This window comes from Electrona antarctica (genome assembly GCF_951216825.1).
Source record: "Electrona antarctica genome assembly, chromosome: 17".
NCBI lineage: Eukaryota > Metazoa > Chordata > Actinopteri > Myctophiformes > Myctophidae > Electrona > Electrona antarctica.
In genome coordinates, this window is record NC_136798.1 from 12,149,530 (window position 1) to 12,168,269 (window position 18,740).

The 18,740-nt window shown below is 42.6% G+C and overlaps 1 protein-coding gene across 1 annotated transcript in view; it reads left to right on the top strand.

The window, feature by feature from the left end:
- LOC306940651 (monofunctional C1-tetrahydrofolate synthase, mitochondrial-like) overlaps nt 1–18,740 on the top strand; it is a gene marked incomplete at both ends in the record, with an annotated part of 51,302 nt that overhangs the window by 14,006 nt on the left and 18,556 nt on the right. The window contains 4 exons of the mRNA XM_079525757.1: nt 36–82; nt 950–1,046; nt 2,582–2,664; nt 4,118–4,294. Of these exons, the coding sequence (XP_079381883.1) occupies nt 36–82; nt 950–1,046; nt 2,582–2,664; nt 4,118–4,294 (404 nt within the window). The remainder of the gene's footprint in view (nt 1–35; nt 83–949; nt 1,047–2,581; nt 2,665–4,117; nt 4,295–18,740) is intronic.

The following is an 18,740-nucleotide window of genomic DNA, read 5'->3' on the forward strand; positions in this document are numbered from 1 at the left end:
TGTCTGACGGCGCTGCCTCTTGTCTCTGTACCTAGGGGGAGCCGCAGGAGGGGGATATGCCCAGGTCATCCCTATGGAGGAGGTAAGACACTGAGACAGACCCTCACCGATCTCTCAGCTGGACATGCACTGGCTTCAAAGGCTTTGGAAACATGCAGAGATGCATGCAGACGTGCACGCACACATCAATACTCATTATGCCAACACACACACACATGCACGCACACACGCATGCACGCGGGCGCACACACACACACACACACACACACACACACACACACACACTTGTAGCATAACAATCATGACTAAAGCCAGTGTCCATGAAGTGAGGGGAGGAGGGATGGAGAGCAGTTTCAAAGTGGTTGTGATAAGGCTAGCCACCCTGTCTCAAGCCAAAACACCTGCTCTTCATTTCACTCTTTTCCTTACTCCACCTCCCAAATGCACTCCTGTGGTGTTTTCATGGCCTTTTAAACTAAAAAGGGGGACTGTTTTTCTTTTTCTCTTGGTAAATAAATGGAGTATGTCATAATATTGTCACAGTCCTACAAGACAAAGACAAATCCATACTAGATGTATTTTATTATTTGAGGCCAGAGTTGATATGCAAGACCCACGCTGGGCAAGACCTGCGCTGTAGAGTGCATTGGCGGAAGTGTTGTGATTGGTCGAAAAATATGGTATCTGGGGGAAATAAATCTGACGGATGTTCCGGTCCGACACTTCCGGCTATACACTCTGCCTTAGGTTGTAGGGACCGGGGCTATGCAAGAGCAAGCTTTGCGGTTTTAGTCTGTCCACACAAAACCACAGAACTTTAATTACACTCAATTACAATTTACTAATTTAATTTAAGTACTGTAGTTATTCCACGCTTTGATTATTCTTCCGTGTCTTATCCCCTTGCTCTCTCTCTGTGTGTGTACACACACGGCCCACCCCCCTCCAGTTCAACCATTCACGCCATCGCAGCAGCCAATAACTTGACAGCAGCTGCCATTGATGCCAGAATGCTCCACAACCACAAGGCAACCCAATCAGACAAGGTGACAATCACAGCGGTGTCAGCACTTTGTTCACTCATTTTGACACTACACTGAATACATGAAAATATCTGGGCCTGCTTTAAAATGTGAAGAAAATGCTCACTTTGTCTCATTGTGAGGTCATTGCATGTTCAAGGGTTAGTGAAGGAATTAAATCAATAAGGTCCTTCATTACTAATCCCCCCCCCCCCCCCCCCCTGCGCTCACTTTACAAGAGTGATTTTTAATGTCACAATGAGTATAATGTAAGGTCACAATTTCAGTCTTATATTAGACCAGGGGTTCCCAAACTGTTGTGTGCACCCCTTGTGGTGCGCGAACGCCCTCTAGGGGGTGCGTGAACTGAAAAGGGTAATGGCGGTTTTATGGTGTTGTACACAAGGTTTGTGTTGTACACAAACGGCAAAATCTGGTAAAACACTGTTGTAAGGAGAGTATAGTGCAGCTGTGGGAGTATACAGCAGCTGCATGTCTCTCGGTGCAATGTCTGTGATTATTTGTCATAATCATATTAAAACTAGAAAAAGTGCCCCTCGGGGCACAGGTCTCCACCAGGGCAGGTCAGGTTGTGGCCTCCTGGTGGCGCTATAATAGGCCAATGTGAAAAGGGTGCCATTTCTTCATACGCCTTTGATGGCAATTGGATGATTTGAGGCATTTTGTTCCAAAAATGTGTTTTGCAAAAATCAACCTGTTGGTGGCGCTATAACAGGCCAATGTGAAAAGGGTGGGATATGTTCCTCAGCCTAGTAAGAAAATGTAAATGTTTCACGTAAATTGCATGCTGCGTTCATGATTTGAGGCTTTTGTTCCAAACGGGGCAATCTTGCAAACTGTGAAAGCCAATGAAATAGCCAATTAGGATGGAATATGAAATATCGGACAGATCCGACTTGAGCACATGACCATAGAGATACTGTGTAACGATTTGTGAGATTTTTGGACAGAATCTGGAGGAGTAATATCAAAAAATGTGTTTTACAAAAGTCGGCCTCCTGGTGGCGCTATAAAAGGCAGATGCGGAAAATGCAGGTCAAAGGTTTGTCCTTGGCCTCTAGGGAGTGTGCATGCAACGTTTCACGCAGATCGGTGCAGTTTTAGGTAAAAAATGTGAAAAGCTGCCTCATGGTGGCGCTATAACAGGCCGTTCTGGAAAATATGGGGCAGAGGTTCATCGTTGGCATCCAGGGAGTGTGTGTGCAAAGTTTGGCATCGACCGGGTTAACGGTGCCGGAGATTAGCTGGTAACGGACGGACGGAAGGACGGACGGACGGACGGACGGACACACGCACACACACACGGACGGAGTGCAAAACATACTCTCTCCCCATGCCTTCGGCCTGGTGGAGACAACAATTATAATTTTCATCCAAATACGAGACTGAGCGCTGGGGGGGGGGGGGGGGGGGGGGGGGGGTACGTCAGTTAGGTCAGGAGGTAACAGGGGGTGCACAGCCAAAAAAGGGGACCGCTGCAATAGACAATGTAAGACTATTATGAAATCTGAATTGTTCTTTTTTTGTTCCCCTACTAGGCCTTATACAACAGGCTGGTTCCCTCTGTGAATGGTGTCAGGCGATTCTCTCCCAGTCTCCCCTACAGATCGCCAGGCTACATGTAAGTCATCCTCCGTGTCCCAATAAATGTCAACAACCATTATCTCACGCAGGCATATAGGTTTGGTTGCTTCTTTCTTCGTTCAAATCGTCCACTAGGGGACATCAGTAAACGCGTCTCATATCCCTCTCCCTAACTACGAACACTTGCATGTTTATTCGTCAGACTTCATATCTGTTTATGTGATGGTCAGCAAGCCAATGTATTGAGTGTTGATACCAAAATGCCTGATGTTAAGTCATAACAAATAAAATCCAGCAAATGGTATTAGAGTTCGGAGGTAAGGCTGAGGTCTTTCATAATAAAGCAGCACCCACACACACTAACATTCAGTCTCGTTGCTGAGTTGAGGAGTTCAGAGGCGTATACTATAAAATATTTATTGGTCTGGATGGAGTGAAAGATAAGGAAGAGTAATTTGTGTCTAAACAGAGCTCTCACGGAAATTGAACTTAGCAGGGAGTTTATCAAGCATGGCTGGTCAGCTGCCTTTTCTTCCTGCATCCTCCTCAGTGTTTGCTCTATGTTCAGTCATCAGTGGTTGTCTGCCGCAGCAAGGAAAATACCACAAAAAAACATTAAGCCTGTGATATTCTTAGTTGTGCCCCACACAATACAATGCGTTGTGTTTGTAAATCTGCTATTTTGGTGCACGACAGTTAAAGGTATATTCAGTGATTTGACCTAATCTAAATATCACTTATTTTTCTGGATAATCCTCCCTACTATAGTGTGCTGACCATATAAGGAGTTCCTCCCTGTCCCCAGTGAGCCCCTGGGGTCAAAAAACCCTAGTTTCAGTTTTGGTGGCGGGTGGCAAAGCCTTCATCCAATCAGGATGAGAGGGGCCTTCCTCCAATCATGATCGAGTGGGGGCGGGCCTTGATGCACATGCTGTTGGCCTGTTGCACTTCCCCCCACTGTAGAGCGTGCATGTGCACATTTTGTTACCGGGGCGGACTGGGTGGTTTTCCAAATCACTCAAATCACTGAAAGCTCCTTTAAGAGCTTATGGGTGCTATTTTCATCAGTGCCTTTATAACACCTTATCCCTAAACTTCTTTTCCTTTTAATTTTCTTTTACTTTTTTGATAAACATTTTTGAATAGTTCAAATACCTGATCTACAAGCTCACAACGTGTCGATGTAGATCGGCTAGTTAAACAATTTTAAAATGTTTTTCAAAATAGTAAAAAAGGCAAAGAAGTCGAGGGATAAGGGGTGATACACTGATAAAAATTGGGCCCTACATCTCAGGCTTTACGATTCACTCAAGGGCAAAAGAGATTCAAGCTGTATAGTGTTTTTATGATGTATACATATACATTCTACAATCTCCTATTCTCCTGTAGGATCAACACGAGACAAACCTATAGAACAACCCAAACCACCCATGTTTCAGAACATGTATTGTACATTATCTGTCCCTCTCTCCCTCTCTCTCTGTTTTCAGTGGCTGCATGGGCATCAATAAAACAGATCCCAGCTCTCTCACGCCCCAGGAGGTCAGCTCCTTCGTCCGCCACAACCTTGACCCCTCCAAGGTCACCTGGCAGAGAGGAGGTAGGAGTGGAATCACTGGAATTCTCTCTCTCTCTCTCTCTCTCTCTCTCTCTCTCTCTCATTCCTGGTTGCCATCAACAACATTGGGGCTGGCTGAAATAATAACAATTCCATTTCATTTCTAGTTTCATTGCTTTGTTACTGTGAAATAAAACGTTGACACCTTACCAAAACATCCTGCGAGTCCACAAAGTCAGTTCGGAACATGGTTCTAAAGTTCTTTGTAAGAGTTCCTGATGGTTTTGATCTGTGCCAAAAGAAAAGCAGATTCATATCTTTTTTTTTTTATGAATGAAATTAAATGGATTTGATTACTTAAAAAATGATAGCTACCATTAACACATTCTGAGAGTTCTCAATGGGGAATCGTGCTTCTACTCCATGTTAACCCCTCCACTCATAGTCAATGATGTCTGACGTAAAAGAGTTGTAGCCCTGGGGTTGATGAATGTAGGTGTGGCGCAAGGGTCTTTGGGGGTGGAGGGGAGGGCTAACCGCAGTGGAAGCTATGTTGTTTTTAGGCTGTCGGTGAGACGGACCAGCCAGCGTGTGGCTATGACTGATGAGGTATTTACCCCAATGTCTCTGCAGGGCACATTTAAGAGAGGAACCTCAGAGATTAAAAACACATTTTACCACCTAAAACACACATGCACCTAACTTTGTGCATGTGTGTGTTCGAATGTCCATTCATGTGTGGTGGTGGGTGTCTGTTATGTGAGCTGTGAGTGTGTAGATTCTCAGAATGTCTGTTTTCCTTTAAGCATGAAACAACCTAGGTTTTTTTTTCACCCTCATCTTTCCATCCGTTACGTTGAACCAACATTGAGACAGTGTTTGACTCCTGTGGTTTTCGGAGGTCTCCGCAGATCACTAACCGCAGAATAACCACAGTTTAACCAATCCCTCACTTCTTAAAATGGAGAGGCGCAACCGACAAGTGAGGAGAGGTACAGTAGTAAATCCCCTCTAGCATAAGGACTTTGAGTACGTCAACACCTACTCACAATAAGAGACAAAGATCACGCTTGTCAGTTTATTGGCTCTATGCTCTAAGTGTTTGCATGCGTGCGGTCATTTACAAGCCCATACATGTGCAGTTTGATCTGTTTTTACAATACGTGTCTAAATGGATCTTTTACAGTCTGTCATACTCCATGCCGTAAAGCTGTCCAATCCTCCATTGTGTCCAGAGGTACTAGAAGCTTACGGTTTCTTTTTGGGCCTCATTCAAGCAAACTAGCTTCTAGTTTAAAAATCACAAAATGTCAGGCAGGAAAATCTAAAACTGATTGGGTTGGTTTATCTTCCTCTCTTCAGTTGTTGATCACAGTGGGGCAGGCGAGCACTGAGAAAGAACAGATGAGAGAGGTATGTTGGCTCCAAGTCAGAAACAACTGGGTCTTTCCAAACATAATTCCTCCACATACTGTATCCTCTAAAACTAAATATGCTTGATTCAAAGCATCCACCATTCAGAATTTATCGCATTCAATTGGCCACTGCAAATATTTCACATTGTGGGCATAACTATGTAGTACTTTTCATGGTGGAAAATCAGTACATATCTCCACCACCTAATTATTCCCAGCCAGCTGTAATGGTCGAAACTGAGGAATTTACAACCTATTTGACTTGAAACAAAACCTTTAGCCATGTGAAATGTTATCAATATTGGTGCAAACCTCTTGGGCGCGCACAGTGATGAGGGGGCCTTAAAATGATTATTGTTTTATGCATACATAGAAAGCACATGTTTGCTCTCTCTCGCTCTCTCTCTATACACACACACACACACACACACACACACACACACACACACACACACACACACACACACACACACACACACACACACACACACACACACAATTAAGCCTGGTGGTATTTCGCCCATGTCAGTAGTAATGACAGCTAAATGAAATCCTGCAAATAAACACTTCACCTCACTGGGAAACGAGTGGGCCTAAGTGAAAGCAAATGTTTAAAGAAGGAGGAAAACTACACCACCACCCCTACCACACACACACACACACACACACACACACACACACACACCTAAAGCAGCCCAGCCGTTGAGCTAGCCAACCATATGCTTACATTTAGCTCCATCCTTTTGTCCATTCTTCCACTCTGTTGCAGTTATCCTTTGCACCTCCTCCTCCTAGAGCCAGATACACCATAGTCCCTCAGGGACTGATCACTGGGAGTGGGAATAAATATGTCATGATTCCTATTGGCTGTCATGTAGTATGTGTCATTAGAAATGGCTTCCCATACTCCTCAGTGTACCACCCCCCCAGCCCCCAACCCCCCCCCCCACGCACGCACGCACGCACGCACACACACACACACACACACACACACACACACACACACACACACACACACACACACACACACACACACACACACATACTTTAATATCTCTGTGGGGACAAAGGTTCCCGCAAGCATAGTAAAACCACGCCAGCACTCACAACAAAAAAAGAGGGAGAAGCAGACTCTTCCCTCTATTGTTTCTCATTCTTACACAACTAGGCCATGTCCATGAGGCACGTCATTTTGAACAGAGAGCACCATTTCTTCCTTTTTTCCATATGGGTGTGTACTGTATATGTATATATACTGTACTGTGTACTGTATATGTGTGTATGTCAGAATGTTTAAGATTCACTGTCTTGGAGGGGAGTTGGAGTTGGTCTTGGCCTGCTTGCATCCGTCCAACTGTTTTGGGTTTAGTGGCTGTGTATTCTGTATTCTGTATCTGTGTACCAGTGTTTCTGTGTGTACCCAACTGGCTTATGTTGGCTTGTGCCAAAAGCAACAAGTCTCTAATAAAAAAGACTTGCACACATTCATACGAATGTGCGACTGCATGTGCACACACACACACACACACACACACACACACACACACACACACACACACACACACACACACACACACACACACACACACACACACATACTCAATCTTCCTCAAAGTTTTCTCTCTCTCGTCATCTGTCCTATCATAGTTTACAGAAAAGGGATATGAATGAGTCCGACATGTGTCATACTAATAACTTTTTTTTTACAAAGCATTTGTCAAACTAATTTATTTTGCATGCTTGTACTATGCATGCATGGAAAGGTAATTCCATATAGATCCCCACTTGTGATGATAATGTGTGCGAATGTGTATTTAATGTATGTTACGGAGATATGCAGGATTGGAGCTTTGCATTCTTACAGCACCCTTACCTAATGCTTGTGATGGTACATTTTATTAGTCTTCCATGAAAGAAGTGGAAGATGGCGTTCCCAGAAAGTACAACAAAAAAAGAGAAAGAAAAGCCCCTGTATAATGCCAAAGAATACTTTATTCATTTATGTATATGCTATCCTTATACACCTTATATACCCCTTTTACAGTATAAGTACAGCGATTTCTTTAGGCTTTCATAGACAATAAGAAAGTGTATACAGACCACTTGGTAACTTGGTTGTTAAATCGGTGGGTTAGGATGTACAGAATAGAGAGTATGCACATGCATGATTTTCCCATCAGGACACGCCCCCCTCATCTAGACTGAGTGGCAAAACATTGAGCAGCATGGAGTGTTGGAGTTTGGAAGCGCTCGTTGGAAATCACTCAACCATCCTGCGTACCACCTATTTCTAAATGTCACATAATGCAGGAGGCAGCAAAATGTTGTGTTATTGAAAACAAGCACTTCCAAACTCTGACACTTAGAAAAATAATCAAATGCAGGGCATTTCTTGACAGAAAGTAGCTATAACGTTTCTATGGTGGATTTTTATGAAACAAAAACTTTGCAGATAGAACGAGGATAATTCAAGCTTTTCGTACAGCTGCACTGTTGGTGAGTTTAACATTGTTTAATGTTAGTTAGTTAGTTAGTTTATTTATCTCAGTAATTTTTAAACAATACAGTTGAACATTCAAAATGAAAGTTACAAAGTTACTGTTTGACTGAAATGGTTTGGGCTGAAGCCGAAGCTTATTATGCCCACCTTATAATGCAATCAGACAGGACTTTTCTGTTTGGATGAATGGGCTGTCAAGGCCAAAAAGTAGTTTTTTTACCACTCAGTGGGCGCATAACTTCCAGGTACGATGATGTCACGCGCATACCCTCTATAAGGCACCGGAGTGACTGTGCTCCTCACTACATGGCCTTTCCTTTTGCACAGTTCCACTCAGATTTAGTTTTGGAAATTAATTAAACTAAATTTCATCACAAAAAAAGGTATCTTAATTTGAATGGGCAATCTTGGGGTTTTACGAGCATTCAGTTGGTTCATACCACTTAGGTCATGTGAGTGTAAGGAGCAAAGTCTTTAGGGGCTTTTACACCTTTTTTGGGGGGGGGGAGGGAGGGGGGGAGACATTTCATAATCTGGAAAAAAAAGGTACAGTATAGACTGAAGCCTATGCTTATTATGTCTAGCCTTTTGATATAAAAAAAAACTTCTATTATGAGTAAGTAAGTATATGAAATTAAAGTTAAATATTAAAAAAACTATAAAACATGTGGGTCAACCCGCGGGTTGACCCACAGGGGTTTTTTGCCGCAATTACCGTGGGCCGGGCGCGGCGGGTCAATAGAGGGTATGCGTGTGACATCATCATCAAACCAGGAAGTTATGCAGGAACGCCTACCGAGTGGCAAAAACTACTTTCTGGCCTTGACAGCCCATACATCCACACAGAAAAGTCTTATCTGATTGCATTAAACAACATTAAACAATGTTAAACTCACTTTGCCTGTTGCTTTGCCACTCGATTTGCCACTCGATGTGCCATTCACTTTAAGCATGCGCATACTCCCTATATCAATTGTCTATCCTAAAACCGAACCTGTATCCTCAAGTTCAACTGATTGTAAACGCAATGCGCGTGGTGCGCTGCCTTTCTTTCTCTCTCTCTCTGTCTCTCACCCGCCCAGTATATGAAATTTAGCTTACATATGTATTTGTTTATTTTATTGCTTTGAGGTCTCGCCTCCATCTCCTGTCAGTAGCCTGTAAATTGTTGGGAAATGGCCCAGCCCCCCCTCCCCTCTCTCTCTTTCTCGAAAGCAATTGAATGGACTGGACTTGCTGGATATGTAAAAAAACTAACCTGGCCCGCGCATCACTATTAATCTGTGTTTCACCATGCCTCTCAGCAGATTCCGCGAGCATGATCCTGTAATGAGGCTTCTTTTTAACCTCCACAGTAATGGCTACCCAGGTGCTCTTCGGGCCCAACCACAGACCCAGCTGGCTCTGGTTTCCCACACATGGCCATGGTTTGTGTTGTTTCAGAATCGTAGAGGAGGATCCCCCTATACTGTTACATTAGCTTTACTGATTAGCCAGCATGGGAAAACATCACCACCCCTCAGGGTTTCCCAGATGGGGGAGGGGTGCGTGCGTGTGTGCCTGCCTGCGCAACAACTGACACATTTGAGGGAGGGACAGTTAAAACAATAGGGAGGGGGCGCAAATGGGTTCAGATTGAAGGTCAATTCAGTAGTTGTCAGGCACGTGCAGAGGGGGGGCTTTTGGGGCGTGGCCCCCTGCCCTTTTGCCTCAAAGGACTTGTAGTCCTACAAGTTACAGTTGATTATTAGCACAGATCTTGTATCTCACACTCTCTCTCTCTCTCTCTCTCTCTCTCTCTCTCTCTCTCTCTCTCTCTCTCTCTCAGGGTGTGAGTGGAGCTCTGACAGTGTTGATAAAAGATGCCATCAAGCCCACATGAAAAAAAGCATGAATTACCTTTTCAAGGTCTGCAAATGACCTAGTTTGCAGACTCAGAAACCTAGTTCTGAGTCTGACTACAGTATTTTACTCAGCTCACAGTAACACGTTTGAACTTACTTCAGCATCATCAGCAGCACATCAGAATCAAAACTCAATTCCAGGTTTTGTGCCGCATACTTAACATTGGTGGATAAGCACTTATGTGACATTATTCTGATGTGTACTGTACTACTAATCTAATTCCATCATAAGCATTTAGCTCTTTACAAAATCCAATGACGCAAACTGAGCTCAGTGAGCTGAGTGGAGGGACTTTGTGTTTGTTGCTGCTGGCAAATTCAATTTAGTTGCTGCTGGTAAGTTTTGCGCAGTGGCTAAGGGCTCATTTATACATTGTTGCAAAAAAAATCTTTTAGGAAAGGTTTATGTATTTTTAGCTTAAAGTTTGTTGAGCGACACTTGAAGAGATTAGCCATATTGAATAAATTAGCCATAAAGCTTTCCAAGACAATTTTGCCAATCCATCTAAAAAGGAATAGAAATATACTTATAGCATTTATTTTGTATTTGTTCTGATGAAGATCTTTTGATACAGTATGTTCTGATGAACATGTAGTTTGACCACTAGCAGAATACACAGAGAGCATTTTAAAATGAGATGGACCTTTTTCTCCCATGGCTCTTTATCTTAATAGAATTGAAGCAGTATACTGGGAATGGGTGAACCTGTCAGCCAGGGGCCATCCACTCTTTGCTCCAAACATTGAATCAACTTAAGCAATGGCTTTAGTTTTTTAGAGTAATGGCCCATACCCGCCATTCTGAACATCTGTTTTTCATTTTGTCCAAGAAACATTTTAGAAACGATAGACGCACGCACGCACACGCACACACACACACACACACACACACACATACATACATACATACATACGCACACACATATGCACATATGTGACCCTCTGATTGGCCCTGTGCAAGTAGAAAACGCCTAACCCTAAGGTGGAGGGGGACGGGTAGAACTTACATTTGACGGATTGATTAAACTGATAAAGGGCTGCACATCTGGTCCTGGTCTGCGTCTCCCTGCTGGAGCGAGAACCTACTCAGGGGCTTTAACTGTGAGCAGAGGAAATATGTGCTCTTTGGCCATTTCTGTGAACAAAACTGTTGTGTATCAGTAACAATGCGTCATTACTGTGTATTATCTGGTCATTCTGTCCTTGAGAGTTTAGTCAGTGCAGGGAGTGAGGTTCTCTGCGCAGTCCAAGCCAAGGTGTCTGTTTATCTTTAACGCTAAAGTCCACAGTCCACACTTCTACCATACTGAGAGAGAAACCCAGACAAATAAAGGTAGGCGGACATACAGTACATGTGCCACTGTGTGTGTGCGTGATGTCAGCAATTATACAGTCATGCACATTTAAGGACAGCTGTTTTTGTTGTAAGTAAAAGGGCATTTCAGGCATTTTTCGAATGGACCTGATTACATGCCCATTGAGCGCAGGACTGAAACCAATACCCTAGAGTAGTCTGTGTGTTTGTTTGGAGGGGTGTGGAGCGGGTGCAGGCAGCAGGGATTTGGTTACTTTTCTAGGTTTGGGGAGGAAGCATTGTGGTTGTGTTTCGTGAAACCCTTCCTGTGTGGGTTTCCTGTGATTCTGGCTGCATGGAGGACTCGTATCGGGACAGACCAGGCCTCGGCGATCCATGAGAATTTTCCATCAAGCTAGACCCCCTGTGCCCTTGTTGCTTGTGTGTGTATTACTGTGTGTGTGTGTGTGTGTGTGTGTGTGTGTGTGTGTGTGTGTGTGTGTGTGTGTGTGTGTGTGTGTGTGTGTGTGTGTGTGTGTGTGTGTGTGTGTGTGTGTGTGTGTGTGTGTGTGTGTGGTGTTTCAGATGGGACAGCCAGGGTCTGCAGCAGATACAGTATAGGAGGAAAATGGATAGCACTTGATCTCGCTCCATGTGTACGTGTCTGTGGAGCAGGCTGCATTGACTCTGTGTGTTTTTGAAACGTCCTGACAACATGGAGTTCCACAGAAGGGATCACGTACAGTACGGTGCATCCTGCCTATGGGGCTGCATGGCCGTAGCTGCATTGTTGGAGATGCAGCTTGTTGGTTTGTAGTGGAAGATTTAAGGCAGACATTTTCACCGTTAACTTCAAGTCATGATGCAGAGAACCTTTTTGGCATGGAAGTACCTTAGGGTCATAGGAAAATATTTATCCAAAGAGACAAGCTGCATCACCTTTCATTTCTGAAATATACACGTTTTTCAAAATGGCCGCCACCATTTACAGCAATAAAGCATAGTCCATATCTTTGCTTCTGTTAAAGCTATATAATAATAAAATTGATGTCAAAGTATACATTTTTGGGGCCAAGTAATCCAAATATATAGATTTCAAGGCAAAAAACCCAATCATTTTCTCGTTACCATGACAACAGGGGTAAAATATGCTAATTTCATTCAAAAAAATGCATTTTAACAAGGTAACTTTACACCCCCTCACCTGCTAAAACCTTCATTTAGTTTTCCCTTTAGCATGGAAGTACCTTAGGGTCATAGGAAAAGATTTATCCAAAGAGACGAGCTGCATCACCCTTCATTACTGAAATATACACGTTTTTCAAAATGGCCGCCGACAATGAACCACTATTACACCAGACACCATATCTTTGCTTTGGTTAGAGCTATAATAATAATATTGGTGTCAAAGTATACATTTTTAGGGTCAAGGAATCCAATTAAATAGATTTCAAGAATACAAAACCCAATAGTTTTCTCTTTACCATGACAACAGGGGTAAAATATGCAAATTTCATTAGAAAGAATACGTTTTAACAGGGTAACTTTACCCCCCTCACCCACTAAAACTTTCATTTAGTTTCCTCTTTGGCATGGAAGTACCTTAGGGTCATAGGAAAGGATTTATCCAAAGAGACAAGCTGCATCACCTTTCATTTCTGAAATATACACGTTTTTCAAAATGGCCGCCACCATTTACAGCAATACAGCATAGCCCATATCTTTGCTTCTGTTAGAGCTATAATAATAAAATTGATGTCAAAGTATACATTTTTGGGGCCAAATAATGCCAAAACGCGATGATGCGCGTTTTTCATGCCTGGAAATGCCAAAACGCGATGATGCACGTTTTTCATGCCTGGAAAGGCCAAAACGCGATGATGCGCGTTTTTCATGCCTGGAAATGCCAAAACGCGATGATGCGCGTTTTTCATGCCTGGAAATGCCAAAACGCGATGATGCACGTTTTTCATGCCTGGAAATGCATATAGAGAGATGACTTCCGCACACCCGGTAGGTTTGGAGCAGGTGCGATGATGACGAGGCATATACAAAGTTGAAGGAGGGACACCCGCACACTGCCACTTACTGGTTTCAGAGATTTTTATTAAAGCAAAGCAACGTTTCGGTCTTGCAACCTTCCTCAGGCTTAATTCAAGAATGGGCTGACATTGTCACTAAATACATTTCAGACAGTCTAAACAACCAATCAAAATGCATGTAATTATCTCAACAGTTAACAGCTGTGAAAAACCTTGTCATGTGACTTAAGGAGCAGTGTTACTGTGCACATTCCTCATATATCATTGTCAATAGCAGAAAACAATAATACAGGGAAAGAGAATTTATACATAAATGTCATGCCAGATAACATACAAGGAAGACATAGTTAGATAAGCAATTGAATGTCACATATAAGATCCTACTCTGTAAGAGTGGAAAAGAATAAAATAATTAAAAACATAGCAACTGAAGTGCCTATAATACCGACTGGTCAAGAAGTTCAGATCAACAGCTTTTATAGCATAACATTTAATAGGACTTCATCATTAAGCCCTTTAGGGTGTAAGGTTTGTAGAGTGTGGATCCAGTAGGCCTCACTTTGTTTTAACAGGGTATCGTGGTTACCACCTCTTCTTGGAAGTTTGACTTGTTCTATACCAACAAAGCGAAAAGTGGAGATGTCATGTTTAAGATCATTGAAATGCACTGCAACAGGGTATTCACGGTCATTTCTTCTGATCGAACTCTTATGTTCACTCATTCTCTGTTTTAACTGTCTAGTAGTTTTGCCTATGTACGCTAAACCACAGGGACATTTGATCATATACACCACATGGGTTGACACACAAGTAATAATACTGTTGATCTTGAACTTCTTGCCAGTATGAGGATGATTAAAAAAGGAGATCTTGTGAGTATTACCACACTGGGCACAATGACCACATGGATGCCTGGAAATGCCAAAACGCGATGATACGCGTTTTTCATGCCTGGAAATGCCAAAACGCGATGATGCGTGTTTTTCATGCCTGGAAATGCCAAAACGCGATGATGCGCGTTTTTCATGCCTGGAAATGCCAAAATGCCATGATGCGCGTTTTTCATGCCTGGAAATGCCAAAACGCCATGATGCGTGTTTTTTATGCCTGGAAATGCCAAAACGCCATGATGCGCGTTTTTCATGCCTGGAAATGCCAAAACGCGATGTTGCGCGTTTTTCATCGCTAGAAATACCAAAACGCGACGATGCGCTTTTTTCATCGCTAGAAAGGTCAAAACACTAGAAAGGTCAAAAATCGCTAGAAAGGTCAAAAGGTCAAAAGGTCAAAGGTGAAAACGCTAGAAAGGTCAAAAATCGATAGAAAGGTCAAAACGCCACGATGCGCTTTTTTCATCGCTAGAAAGGTCAAAATGCTAGAAAGGTCAAAAAATCGCTAGAAAGGTCAAAAGGTCAAAGGTCAAAACGCTAGAAAGGTCAAAAATCGCTAGAAAGGTCAAAACGCCACGATGCGCTTTTTTCATCGCTAGAAAGGTCAAAACGCTAGAAAGGTCAAAAATCGCTAGAAAGGTCAAAAGGTCAAAACGCTAGAAAGGTCAAAAATCGCTAGAAAGGTCAAAACGCCACGATGCGCTTTTTTCATCGCTAGAAAGGTCAAAACGCTAGAAAGGTCAAAAATCGCTAGAAAGGTCAAAAGGTCAAAGGTCAAACCGCTAGAAAGGTCAAAAGGTCAAAGGTCAAAACGCTAGAAAGGTCAAAAATCGCTAGAAAGGTCAAAACGCCACGATGCGCTTTTTTCATCGCTAGAAAGGTCAAAACGCTAGAAAGGTCAAATCGCTAGAAAGGTCAAAGGTCAAAACACTAGAAAGGTCAAAAATCGCTAGAAAGGTCAAAACGCCACGATGCGCTTTTTTCAACGCTAGAAAGGTAAAAACGCCACGATGCGCTTTTTTCATCGCTAGAAAGGTCAAAACGCCACGATGCGCTTTTTTCATCGCTAGAAAGGTCAAAACGCTACAAAGGTCAAAAATCGCTAGAAAGGTCAAAAGGTCAAAGGTCAAAACGCTAGAAAGGTCAAAAATCGCTAGAAAGGTCAAACCGCCACGATGCGCTTTTTTCATCGCTAGAAAGGTCAAAACGCCACGATGCGCTTTTTTCATCGCTAGAAAGGTCATAACGCCACGATGCGCTTTTTTCATCGCTAGAAAGGTCAAAATACTAGAAAGGTCAAAAATCGCTAAGAAGGTCAAAAGGTCAAAGGTCAAAACGCTAGAAAGGTCAAAAATCGCTAGAAAGGTCAAAACGCCACGATGCGCTTTTTTCATCGCTAGAAAGGTCAAAACGCTAGAAAGGTCAAAAATCGCTAGAAAGGTCAAAAGGTCAAAACGCTAGAAAGGTCAAAAATCGCTAGAAAGGTCAAAACGCCACGATGCGCTTTTTTCATCGCTAGAAAGGTCAAAACGCTAGAAAGGTCAAAATTCGCTAGAAAGGTCAAAAGATCAAAAGGTCAAAAGGTCAAAGGTCAAAACGCTAGAAAGGTCAAAAATCGCTAGACAGGTCAAAAGGTCAAAGGTCAAAACGCTAGAAAGGTCAAAAATCGCTAGAAAGGTCAAAACGCCACGATGCGCTTTTTTCATCGCTAGAAAGGTCAAAACGCTAGAAAGGTAAAAAATCGCTAGAAAGGTCAAAAGGTCAAAGGTCAAAACGCTAGAAAGGTCAAAAATCGCTAGAAAGGTCAAAACGCCACGATGCGCTTTTTTCATCGCTAGAAAGGTCAAAACGCCACGATGCGCTTTTTTCATCTCTAGAAAGGTCATAACGCCACGATGCGCTTTTTTCATCGCTAGAAAGGTCAGAAAGGTCAAAAATCGCTAGAAAGGTCAAAAATCGCTAGAAAGGTCAAAACGCCACGATGCGCTTTTTTCATCGCTAGAAAGGTCAAAACGCCACGATGCGCTTTTTTCATCGCTAGAAAGGTCAAAACGCCACGATGCGCTTTTTTCATCGCTAGAAAGGTCAGAAAGGTCAAAAATCGCTAGAAAGGTCAAAAGGTCAAAGGTCAAAACGCTAGAAAGGTCAAAAATCGCTAGAAAGGTCAAAACGCCACAATGCGCTTTTTTCATCGCTAGAAAGGTCAAAAATCGCTAGAAAGGTCAAAACGCCACGATGCGCTTTTTTCATCACTAGAAAGGTCAAAACGCTAGAAAGGTCAAAAATCGCTAGAAAGGTCAAAAGGTCAAAGGTCAAAACGCTAGAAAGGTCAAAAATCGCTAGAAAGGTCAAAAATCGCTAGAAAGGTCAAAACACCACGATGCGCTTTTTTCATCGCTAGAAAGGTCAAAACGCCACGATGCGCTTTTTTCATCGCTAGAAAGGTCAAAACGCCACGATGCGCTTTTTTCATCGCTAGAAAGGTCAAAACGCTAGAAAGGTAAAAAATCGCTAGAAAGGTCAAAAGGTCAAAGGTCAAAACGCTAGAAAGGTCAAAAATTTGCTAGAAAGGTCAAAACGCCACGATGCGCTTTTTTCATCGCTAGAAAGGTCAAAACGCTAGAAAGGTCAAATCGCTAGAAAGGTCAAAGGTCAAAACACTAGAAAGGTCAAAAATCGCTAGAAAGGTCAAAAATCGCTAGAAAGGTCAAAACGCCACGATGCGCTTTTTTCATCGCTAGAAAGGTCAAAACGCCACGATGCGCTTTTTTCATCGCTAGAAAGGTCAAAACGCTAGAAAGGTCAAAAATCGCTAGAAAGGTCAAAGGTCAAAACGCTAGAAAGGTCAAAAATCGCTAGAAAGGTCAAAACGCCACGATGCGCTTTTTTCATCGCTAGAAAGGTCAAAACGCTAGAAAGGTCAAAAATCGCTAGAAAGGTCAAAAGGTCAAAGGTCAAAACGCTAGAAAGGTCAAAAATCGCTAGAAAGGTCAAAACGCCACGATGCGCTTTTTTCATCGCTAGAAAGGTCAAAACGCCACGATGCGCTTTTTTCATCGCTAGAAAGGTCAAAACGCCACGATGCGCGTTTTGCGGGAAAGTGAATGAGTGCCCAATGGTCAACATCAAGGTGCTCTTTCTTTCTTTTTTTTAAGATTTATGTGTTCTATGGTTGAAATCAAATCAACTGTGCCCACATGTATAGTGTCGGACTGGTTACCTGAGTGATTATGTGGGTATTGTAATTTTGTTGTAAAATATTATTAGTATATTCCATTTCTGTACTCGATTGGGTCTTGTAAACTAAAGTGTTATATTACCGTATTTTTTAGAAAGGTCTCCTGTGGACAAGTGTGCCTCCTCCTGTGGACATCCTTGTGCTAACACTGTAAGCAACTGCATATCTACAAATTGTACTTTTGCAATGAGCAATGTGATTGTGATGTCCATATCAACTAAATAAATATCAACTAAATAGAAATAGGATTGACAACGGATTATGTGGCTTGTAGTATAGAAACTTGTTTTCAGTTCTACCCAAAACAGGGACCGAAATCTAACACCACATTTCAACTTTTTGGAAATGATGCGGCCTTAACCCAAAATTAGACCTGAGGCCGATACTAATGGCTTCTAAAATCTTTCAAAAGTTTTCTGTTTTTTTGTTTTTTTTCTATAATTTTTATCCCACGATTTTGTAACCCATTTTCACCCCTCATCGTCAGATAAGATTTTGTCCACAATTCCATGCTGTGTTAATATTAATGTTGGTACCATTAGGTATCTTGTAAATTTAGTAATTTGGGTGTTTATTGTTAAATTAACAATACTTTAACTCTTGAGAGCGTAAAATGAAACCAAATGGACCGTACAGGTCCATTTGGTTTCATTTTACGCTGATAAGGGTCCATTTGGGTACTAACTATCATTTAGCTGGGGAGTGGGGACCACTTGGAACCCCCTCAAGGACCACTGGTTGAAATCCACTGCTCTAATGTACTGTATTTGTGATCAGACAAAGACTGAAACTGTTTGGAAACCAGTGTGTTTTATCATAGCCCGAGGGAAGCACGCTGACATGAATGTACTCACTGTATGAGTGATGTCTTCAACTTGGCAGTAACAATGAGTCAATGACAGACCAGTGTTGTTTCCACGAATGTGTCAATAACTGTTGAGTGATGCGCTACACCCCCTTGTGTGTGTGCGTGCGTGTGAGTGTCTACATATGCGTGTGTGACTGTGCACACACACACACACACACACACACACACACACACACACACACACACACACACACACACACACACACACACACACACACACACACAGTAGATGTCATACATTCCGCAGTTCTGCAGGCCAGGAAGGGCAGTTGGAATTGCGGTTAGGAACCAAGTGTACATCAAACTCCCCAAAACTCTAGGCCTATATAACATATTGACGTTATTCAAATCTACTGACTTGCGCATACAGTAGCATTGTTAAACTTCATATTTTGTCAAGTGTT